This window comes from Bos indicus x Bos taurus, chromosome 24 (assembly GCF_003369695.1).
Source record: "Bos indicus x Bos taurus breed Angus x Brahman F1 hybrid chromosome 24, Bos_hybrid_MaternalHap_v2.0, whole genome shotgun sequence".
Lineage (NCBI taxonomy): Eukaryota > Metazoa > Chordata > Mammalia > Artiodactyla > Bovidae > Bos > Bos indicus x Bos taurus.
The window spans coordinates 25,723,477-25,734,631 of record NC_040099.1 but is presented as its reverse complement, the minus strand read 5'-3'; the positions used below and the strand labels follow the sequence as shown (position 1 = coordinate 25,734,631).

Sequence of the window (11,155 nt, the reverse complement as noted above, 5' to 3'; positions counted from 1 at the left end):
TTTAAATGTGTCATTATTCCTTGGGTCGAGAATCTTTTCTCAAAAGAATACAACAATTGTGGAGAAATTGCTGACTAAGCCAAACTTCCAAATGACTTTCAGTTGGGCTGAAACATGGGTTTTTAAAATGTAAGCACTGCCAAAGGTTTTTCCCTTGTCGACTCATAGACATAGCTCAAGTGTAATGATGTTTTCTGGTGCACCGTACTTAAGTCTGTGCAGCCAAATGTCATTGGGCTTCCCAGGTGGCTCAGTGGTAAAGAATCCACCTGCCAAAGAGGAGGTACGGGTTCGATCCCTAGGTGGGGAAGATCCCCTGGAGGAGGAAATGGCAACCTACTCCAGTATTCTTGCCTGGAAAATTCCATGGACAGAGGAGGCTGGTGGGCTACAGTCCATGGGGTCACAAGGAGTCAGACACAACTGAGCACAGCCAAATGTCATTCCATGTGAAATAAATCACAACTTGAATCGATCATTTAAAACAAATGATAAAATGTGCAGAAAGTGGAAAAACATGCATAGAAATGTTATGGGATAAAAAAACATTCCAAGAATGTTACTGCATCCAGCCGAGCACAGAGAAGAGTATTTTTGTTTTGTTTTGGTGGTTTTGTCTTGGTGATTTAGCTGGTCAAATGACCTGTTAAGAATATGTCCATAAAGGCTTTTTTTTTTTTAAAGGAATATTTCATAGAGCTAATGTTCTGATGCTCTAATCTCTCTAGGCAAGGTTCATATTTGTGTGGGTTACTTATTCTCCCTTTGTTGACTAAGTCAATAATCAGAATCAGCAGGTTTGGAGTCCGGTTGGCAGGGATCAGCAGCTTGGCTGGGGTGAAGTGAGTATAAAAGCCTGGAGCTGGGGGCAGTCTGCTCAGGGACCCAGCAGTTCTTGGCAGGATGGCTTCCTTCCGTCTGTTCCTCCTTTGTCTCGCTGGACTGGTGTTTGTGTCTGAGGCTGGCTCTGTGGTGAGTGTCTGACTCTCTGATGTTCTTTCATCTGTCTCCTATGGATGAAGTATAAGTGACTTCTTCCTGCTTTGCCAACCCACTTTTGTTACTGGGGCCAGGGCAGCCGGCATCTATTTTTAAATGTCATTGATCCAAACTTCAAAAAGAATGAAGTTCTGCAGAGCTTACTAAACTGGGGCTCAGATCCTGGGTGCCCTCCTCTATGACTTTGCAGTGGTGCCTCAGTTCCCTCAGATGAATGGTAGAAATAAAGATCTGATATTCTGGAAGCTGTGACTACTGAATTTTCAGAAGCTTGACCTTTGATAAAGCTAATTTCCCTTTAGCTAATCAAAAAGTATGTACCGATTAATTCTTCAAAGGCTTGGTGCACAACCTTCTAGTCCAATATCTAATTCTTAAATCCCCTAGGACAGTGGACCCCAACCTTTTTGGCACCAGGAACTGGTTTCATGGAAGACAATTTTTCCACAGACTGGAAGGTGGGGGTTGGGGGATGGTTGGGGGATGATTTAAGAGTATTATATTTATCGTGCACTTTATTTCTATCATTATAACATCAGCTCCACCTCAGATCATCAGGCATTAGATCCCAGAAGTTGGGGATGCTTGGCTTAGAAGAATAAAACTGTGAAAAGGATCATGAAATCATCTGGCTTTATTTTACAGCAACTAGCAAGAAGGAACTGCTGAAGCAACAGCTGAGTAAAATGTTCTCAGGAAAAGCTATTTGGTCCTGTGCTATACTTAGTCACTCAGTTGTGTCCGACTCTTTGGGACCCCATGGACCATAGCCCACCAGACTCCTCTGTCCATGGGATTCTCCTAGCAAGAATATCGGAGTGGGTTGCCATGCCCTCCTCCAGGGGATCTTCCCGACTCAGGGATCTAACCCAGGTCTCCTGTGCTGCAGGTGGCTTCTTTACCAGTTGAGCTACCAGGGAAGCTCCTATTTGGTCCTGTGGCATATTATATCTTTGCAGTAACTCCACTCAGATGAGGAGGCTTAACAAAACCATTCTTTTCAGAGGGACCATTATCTCCCTTCAAGTTCATAATACACAACCCCAGTAGAGCACAGCATGTCCGGAGGCAGAAACTATTCTTTGGAGACAATTGTGTCTGTGTTACACTGAGTAAGGGAAGTTCATTAACCGTCAACCCATCTGTCGCTGAAAATGGGATTCTTGCGTCCCTGCTGCCGTGTTCCTGGTCTCACACCACAAAGGATGCAGCCTGTGGCTCTGACCAACTTTATTGACTTGTCACTTGTCTTCTCTCCACCCAGGGCGCTGGTGAACCCAAGTGTCCTCTGATGGTCAAGGTCCTGGATGCTGTCCGGGGCAGTCCTGCTGCGAACGTGGGTGTGAAGGTGTTCAAGAAGGCTGCTGACGAGACCTGGGAGCCATTTGCCTCGGGGTGAGCTGCCTGGGGCTCCCAGACGTGGGGCTTGGTTATATCTTTTTGTTCCCCCATCACTGGTTGGTATGCCTTCACATAACCACTCAAGCTGAGAGTCCTTGTCTTGCGATGTTAGCAAACATGAAGAATTTGTGTTAATATATTAATGGAAGGAAAGGAATTGAGGGACAGCATGGACTAGGCAGATGACCATAGTTTATCTGGATCACACTGTTACCTAAAGGGGGACCCCGTCTAGGGCCCGAGAGTGGGCTCTTGTCTAACCCTTGGAAATGAATTGTCAGAGGAGACACATGTGCTGACAAGGCAAAAGACTTTATTGGGAAGGGACACCCGAGTGGAGAGCAGCAGGGGGAGAGAGCCCAGGAGGACCACTCTTACTCCTGGCTCGCAGTCTCAGGGTTTACGGAGGTGGGCTTGGCTTTCTCGGTTGTCTCTGGCCAATCATTTCACTTGTGCCCATAGATGGTCTGACTCAGGGTCCCAGCTGGTGGCAAGCACACCTCTCAGCCAAGATGGATTCCAGCCCAAGGGTTTCTGGGAGGTTGGCAGGACACATGGTCTGGCATCTCCTCCCTCCTTTTGACCCCTCCTGAATTCCCCTGGTTAGTTTTTGGCAGCAACTCCAGGTTACTTATCAGGACCTCCTATTGTGAGATGGCTCAGGCAAGAAGTTATTATTGTGCCCTGGCCAATGCAGGTGGGTTCAGCCAAAGTGTCCCTCATAACATCATTCACTAAGGAGACCAGCAAGTAGATTGAAAATGTGGGCAGAGGGAACGAGGGCCCTGAGAAGGATGCCCTCTTGCCCGGCCCAGCTGGGAGTGACCAGAACCATGAACAGCTTCCCATTCCCCCACTCCAGTTCACCACCTTCTGAAGTCACAAACCACTCAAAAAGGGTGATGAAAACTGTGAATTCCATGCCAAGAAAATGCACATATTACACGCCTACAAAAATGTGTATTAAATTTCAGGAGCTCTAGGTTCCTAGATGCCTTCACATATTACTCAAGCTGACAGTCCTTGATTTGTGCTATTAGGAAAGATGTAGAATTTATGTTAATATATTAATGAAAGAAAAGGAATTGAGGGACAGCACGGACTAGGCAGCTGTCCGTAGTTTATCTGGATCATCCCGAGTCCAGGGCTGTTGTCCAGCAAAGCCTAGTGGAGCATCTGCTCTGTGAGGCTGGGTTGTCAAGCTCCATAAGAAAGGACACAGAAGAGAAAGATACATGACATCAAGCACAGACCCAGACCAGCCTTGCATTCCCCCCGACCAGGAGCCCAAATGATTTCTCCCCTTCACTGGCTGCCTTAGAACTTTCATAGAGTTTCTCCACCTCTACTAGTAACCATTCCAAAGAAAATCCATATTAGTAAATCTAAACCAACCAACTAAAAGAATGAACAATTAAGAAACCCTCAGTAGCAAGCAACACTGCTAAGTGTTTATGTCTCCCAGCAAGAGAGTGTCTGTGGGTTCTAACTGAATCCCAAGAGTCACACAATGACGCTTCATCCATCATTGCATGCTAAGTGTCTGACTCTTCATGACCCTGTGGGCCATAGCCCACCAGACTGCTCAGTCCATGGGATTCTCCAGGCAAGAATACTGGAGTGGGTTGCCATGCCCTCCTCCAGGGGATCTTCCCAACCCAGGGATCAAACCCATGTCTCTTATGCCTTCTGTATTGGCAGGCTGAAGAATGAACAACCAAGAAATCCTCAGTACCAAGCAATACTTCTAAGTGTTTATGTTTCCCAGGAAGAGATTTTCTGTGGGTTTTAGTTGAACCCCAAGAATCACATGATGACTCTTCATCCATCACTGGAAAGACCATTTCCTTTGGTGTGGTTTCAACTGAGTTTCTATTTGTTAATTCATTTATGTTTCTATAAAATGCCAAGCACACCATGGAAAGTAGTTAAGAGAATATTTTAAGCATGAGATAAAATGGATGCCATAAGCATTCAGATGTTTGTGGGAATTTTTTTTTTCTGATGACAAAAAATGGAAAAATCAATGTTTTCTTCCTAGCAAAGAAGAAAGGTGGGAGAGTAATGAACAGAGCCATTCTGTTTTAGTCTGTCCTAGTTTTTGCTGTCTAATTGAGAACGATTTCTAACACCAGCCATCAAGCGGTTGTCATTTTAGTTGCTAAGTCAGGTCTGACTCTTTGCCACCCCCTGGACTGTGTAGCCCACCAGGCTCTTCTGTCCATGGGACTTCCAAGGAAAGAATACTGGAGTGAGTATTTTCTTTTCTAGGGGATCTTTCCAACCCAGGGGTAGAACCCATGCCTCCTGCGTTGGCAGGTAGATTCTTCACCACTGAGCCATCAGGGAAGCCTATCAAGTGGGCACTTACAGGGAAATAGAAGTTGCTTAGTTTAAAAAGAAAAATGAATTGCCTAGTATTTTTTGATGGCACAGAGCTGCCAAGGAGCTTAATTATATAAACAATGAAAGAGTCAGATACAGGTTTCTCCTTGCATTGGGAGTCCCCACCATGTGTACAGATGATACCACCTCTGGAAGACACTCTCACATCAGAGGGGAGAGGAGTGAGGCCCTGGGGTCAAAGGAACCACAGTCAGAGCTGCTCGCGGCCACTTCCAGGGTAGTTATGAAACTTCACCCAGACACCAACGGTTAGTTGCAAAGTCTCTTTTGAAGTGAAACCTCATAAGAGAAAAAAAATCTACAATGAGCTTTTGGAAACATTCCTGACAAGTTTTCTGTTAGTTAATTTTAGACAGTCACTAAAATTTTCCCTATCCTGACCTAATTGAGGAAAAAAATATATACATATATCTTCACATGGGTAGGTAAGATCCCCTGGAGAAGGGAATGGTTACCTTCTGCAGTATTCTTGGGCTTCCCTGGTGGCTCAGATGGTCAAGAATTTGCCTGCAATGCAGGAGACTCAGGATCAATCCCTGGGTCAGGAAGATCCCCTGGAGAAGGGAATGGTTACACACTCCAGTATTCTGGCCTGGAGAATTCCATGAACAGAGGAGCCTAGTGGGCTACAATTCATGGGGTCACAAAGACTCAGACAAGACTAAGTGACTAATACACACACTCCCATACACAAACTGTATATAGGAGTGTGTGTGCACGTTTGTGTGTCTGTGTGTGGTGTCACCTTGCCATGGCATTTATTCCCTCAATGCCTAACTTAACCTGGGCTTTTGCACCTTTTAGGAAAACCAGTGAATCTGGAGAGCTCCATGGGCTCACCACAGAGGACAAATTTGTAGAGGGACTATACAAAGTGGAATTAGACACCAAATCCTACTGGAAGTCACTTGGCATCTCCCCGTTCCATGAATTTGCAGAGGTGAGTGTAAGGAGGCCAGCATTGTTATTTTTTGTCTGTTTGTTTGCAATCCCAGGAAATGCGCTGCTTGCACTTTGCACACCACAGAAAAGTCAGAAAGAAAATGTCAGTCTAGTACAGTGGCTTTCCCATTTCTCCAGAAATCCACAAAACTCTGAAAAGCAAACTTTTCCTCTGTTTGACGATAATTCATTCAGTAACAGGACCTGAACTTATGAAATGCTCCTGAGAGATTTCATTTCCTTCCCCTGAATGTGATTATTTGTCTGCTGAAAAAATACTAATAGATTGGATTATTAGGCAATGCTCCAGACCCCAACTTAGGGTGTCCCACAACAAAAATTAGATGCATCATTTTACTTCTCTAAAATCTGACAACTTTTTCATTCTAGAACTCATCTGGCTTCCAGAGGTTTGGATAATTGAATTCGGACAGTACATACAGAAACAGTAAATTCAAAATAATAATAGCCACACAACAGATGAAACTTATCAAGCATAGACTACTCCCATTTTCTATATTTAACCTATTTGATCTTTGTAAACAACGCCTTGCAGTCATTCCTATTATCCCCATTTTACGGGTGAAGAAAGTGAGGCACAGGGAAGTTAAGTAACTTGTCAAGGTCATGGGGCCAGTAACAGAAGAAACAGTAGTATTTGCCACCAGGGCCAAGGCCGGGTTTAGCCTTAGTGTGCTTCAGCTTTCTTCCTGTGAGAAAAGCTAATAACAATAATAAAGACACAATTGTAGCCCCTGGTTCACACTCTGTTCCTCTGCTGATGAGGCAGTGGGAACCTCAAAGTTATCCCTATGTCTTCCTTGTCTGTAATTCCTCAAGTCATGTAAAACAGATGGCTGCCATGGAAATAGAATCCAGACATGCTGGTCAGAGTTAAAGATCAACTAATTGCATCAAAAATAGCTCAGCATGAAAGGGAACCATTCTCTCTGGCTTAGTCATGGATGAGACTTTTCATTGACATAAAACGTTTCTTTTAGTAGACAGTGTTGCCAGGGAAACCTTAGGCCTGTTTGATTTCTGGGGCCCACAGGTCACCGAGGAAGCCCTATCTACCCAGACGCATGTCTCTGGCTACTTCTCAGCCAGGCAACAAGATGCGGAGCTCCTGTCTTGGGTGGTTTCAGGCTTTAGATGTTGCCCAGAACAAGACTTTTGCCCCTAGAGTCCTAGGCCCCACCCTGGAGCACTAGACCAACCCCCTGTAATCCTTATGCCCCCTGATCTCAGCCTGATGAGACCATCTGAGAAGACGCAGCACTGTCCTGCCCATGATCTGCTATTCCTGCCCATCAGATGTTAGCTTCCCAGCCTGCTCTTCACTCTTTCAGTATTCATTAAACAAACATTTGAAAAATGAAAACCTGCTATTGCTAAGAAGGCTGCTAGAAGCTAGAGATTCAGAAGTGAAAACACATCCCTGCCCTTGGGATGGAGGGAAAGTGACTGATGTAAGACATTGCAGGCAGGACCATGAGCCCAACTTGGAGCCTGAATGGATAACAGGGAAGGAGACAGAGCGTGAGGAGTCATACCTAAGTCCCAGTGCCTCACTTGGGTGACTGGTGGGTGCGTGGTGGGTTCAACTATAAGTTCCTTTTCTGTCAGCTTCTTCTGAGGACCTTCCAAAACACTGCCATCCTTCAGCACTAGTCACCTCTGCCTTGGCCAACGACCCAGGCAGCCATATTAGATTTAACAAGACATTTCCATTGGAACTATTAGTCCTCTCGACCTCATGGATTTCTGAATGCAGATCATGCCATTTACAATTTTTAGGAAGAATTAAATGAGTCTGGAAGCCAATGTCATTACAAGAGATCAGAAATTCTCCTAACCTGCTCCCAGAAACGTGGCCCTTAAGGAATGCCCTTTCTCCTGCAGAGAGATTCTTTTTTTGGTTTCAGACTTTAAACTTTCTATTTTGTATTGGGGTACAGCCAATTAACAATGTTGTGATAGTTGCAGATAATAGCGAAGGGGCTCAGCCACACATATACATGTATCCACTCTCCCTCAACCCCTTTCCCACCCAGGCTGGCACGTGACATTGAATAGAGTTCCATGTGCTACACAGTAGGTCCTTGTTGGTTACCCATTTTCAATACAGTAGTGTGTACACGACCTTCCCAAACTCCCTAACTATCCCTCCCCGCAAGTTTTCTAATTCTGTGGGTCTGTTTTGTACCTTAGTTCACTTGTATCATTTCTTTTTAGGTTCCACATTTAAGGGATGTCATACTATATTTCTCCTTCTTGCACAGAGACTCTTAAGTGATTCTCACCTCCTCCTGCTCTGATATTTTTGTTTTCAGTACAGTTTAATTGGATCTTTTTTTCTCCCATCCCCAAGTCATCAAGGTTTCCTTTGTCCATATTTAAAATAAAAGGTGCTTATATAGGGTGTTGGAGAAGGCAATGGCACCCCACTCCAGTACTCTTGCCTGGAAAATCCCATGGATGGAGGAGCCTGGTAGGCTGCAGTCCATGGGGTCGCTAAGAGTTGGACACGACTGAGAGACTTCACTTTCACTTTTCACTTTCATGCATTGGAGAAGGAAATGGCAACTCACTCCAGTGTTCTTGCCTGGAGAATCCCAGGGATGGGGGAGCCTGCTGGGCTGCCATCTATGGGGTCGCACAGAGTCTGACACGACTGAAGCGACTTAGCAGCAGCAGCAGCATATATCGTGTATTCAAAGTTCAATCCATGACCTCTGTATAAAATAAGTAAAACTAAATATCTGCTTGCTGCCCTCCATCTCCCTCCTGAACCAAGTTGTCTCAACTTGCCTCACTCTGGGCACCTAGACTATCCCAGCACTTGGAGTCTCAGCTCTATGAAATTTGCCTGAAGTATACAACTAATGGGAACCATGCTCTCATAGACAATTTGCCCAGTTCCAAAGCTTAAAAGAGCCCCAACATGTGTGCATTGCAGAATTCCAACATGATCTTCCATACTCTGCTTGCACTGTAAATAGAACCCTCCGATGCTTTGACTCCGTATTTCATTGCATGTTATATACACAAAATACACTTATTCTTTTGCATGCTAGGAGATGCAAAGGAATAGTAGGGGAAAAAAATGTCTCGGGTTTGGAGACAGGTGCCTTAACATCTAGCCTGGCTCTGTCACTTCATGAACATGGGCCAAACACCCTAACTCGGAGGTCTGGTTCACTCATCTGTGAAATGGGAAGAATGCTACCTTCTGGCTTCAAAATTCTAGGGTCTCTAAGTCTGCGGTGAGCTTGCAACCATCATTCTTAGGCTTTTGGGTCACTAATGGCAGTTTCTACATTCTCTCTTCCTTTTTCCAAAACCAAGAACATGAGACACAAGCAATAAGGAGTTCTGTGATTTCTCTCGGTCAGGTTAGAGCCACCTTGATTATCAGTGTGAATTTGCCCCCCTAAAGAGAGATCTAATTATATGGGTGGGGGTGGGGAGTGAAGAATCTTATTGAAAGGGCTGTGCAAGGTTCCGACAGCTTAGTTGGCCAGTATATTCGGAATTTTGCCTTTTGCACCGTTTCAGAAAACAAGAAAATAAAAACAATTTCTTTGGCACTGGACTTCCCGAAGTCTCTGAATGATTTCCGGTTGGGGGCTGTGCTGGAAAGCAATCCTGTCTGTGTTCCCTGCAGGTGGTGTTCACAGCCAACGACTCTGGCCCCCGCCACTACACCATCGCCGCCCTGCTCAGCCCCTACTCCTACTCTACCACCGCCCTGGTCAGCAGTCCCAAGGCGTGAGGGTGCCTGCCTCAGCGGACCTGAAGGATGAAGAACAGGATTTGGTGTAACCGAGAGTATTCCATTTTTATTAAAGCAGTGTTTTCACTTTATAAGCTATGTTAGAAAATAGGCAGAAACAATAAAACATGCCTATTAAAGCACTTCCCATTTCATTTGTCCTTGCTTTTTTTGATTCCCTTGTCATCCTCTCAAAAAAAAAAAAAAAAAGAATCTAAATTTGACAGAAATGCAAAGAACTAAAAGAAACATCTCTAGAGGCACTCTGGGGAACTCCAAATTTCCATTGTTTTCCAAGCTAAGCACATATTCGTTCTGGTCAGCAGCTATTAAAAACACACATTCTGAAAATGAGAAAGCTATCTTTGCCTCTCACCTTCGGTGAATAGCAAAAGTTAAATCCTAAAGTCCTCTTCTTTATTCTGTGCATTTAAGTGCTTTACTGATTTCAAGAGTAGCCCAGCTCCACTGGGACAGACTAAGAGTGACTCGAGCCCTGTAATCCGACTCAGACTAGGAGATGTATTCAGTGGACCCTCGCACCCCTAATTCACCTGCTGCTGCTGCTAAGTCACTTCAGTCGTGTCCGACTCTGTGCGACCCCATAGACAGCAGGCCACCAGTCTCCCCCGTCCCTGGGATTTTCCAGGCAAGAACACTGGAGTGGGTTGCCATTTCCTTCTCCAATGCATGAAAGTAAAAAGTGAAAGTGAAGTCGCTCAGTCGTGTCCGACTCTTAGCAACCCCATGGACTGCAGCCTACCAGGCTCCTCCATCCATGGGATTTTCCAGGCAAGAGTACTGGAGTGGGATGCCATTGCTAATTCACCTAGACTAACCCAAACTTCAGGTACTGAGAGACTGCTGTATGCCAAGCATTACTTTAGATGCTGTGAACCTAAGGATAGATAGAATGCCTTCAAATGAAGAGCTCACAGCCTTTTAAGAAGATAACTGTGTCATCATGACTTGACAAGGGCTATGGTATGGTCCAAGGCAGGCTTCCCCGATGGCTCAGTGGTAAAGAATCCACCTGCCAGTGCAGCAGACGTGTGTTCAATCCTTGGGTCAGAAGATTCCCACAGAGAAGGAAACGGCAGCCCACTCCAGTATTCTTGCCTGGAGAATCCCATGGACAGAGGAGTTTGGCAGGCTATACAGTCCACAGTGTCTCGAAGAGTTGGACACAAATGAAGCGACTTAGCACACATGCAGGATGATAACACGATTCAACAAATGGAGAGAAGACAGTGTGTCGCTGGACTTACTACTCATCTCAGCAAGAAAGAACATACAATACTCTCACTACGAAAGTATTAGATCCTACAGAAGGATTTTATGCATTGGCTGGGTGACTTGGGGAAGTCTAAGAAAGTGGAACTTCACTCTAGATTGGATGTCATCAGAAAGTGGGGCAATTCTATGACGGTCTCTGTTTATCTGTAGGGCAGACAGACCAGTGCAGACACAAAGCTGTACTTGGAAAAGCAGACATAGTTAGTCCTTTTAGTGAGAAGGGAGGTTTGAGATCTTGTGAGTTCCACAGTGATTTTTTTTCTGGCTTTATCATGGTCTTACACCGACACTGTCTGATGTTCCGTGAGATTGTCACACCCAACAGAGCAACAA

At 45.0% G+C, this 11,155-nt stretch overlaps 1 protein-coding gene across 1 annotated transcript; it reads left to right on the top strand.

Moving 5' to 3' along the window:
- The first annotated feature begins 734 nt into the window (after positions 1 to 734).
- Positions 735 to 9,676, top strand: TTR (transthyretin). Its single transcript, XM_027526005.1, has 4 exons — positions 735 to 972; positions 2,264 to 2,394; positions 5,611 to 5,746; positions 9,419 to 9,676. Exons 1-4 carry the CDS (start codon positions 904 to 906, stop codon positions 9,524 to 9,526), a joined length of 444 nt encoding a protein of 147 aa, XP_027381806.1. The 5' UTR covers positions 735 to 903; the 3' UTR covers positions 9,527 to 9,676.
- Positions 9,677 to 11,155: the final 1,479 nt, after the last annotated feature.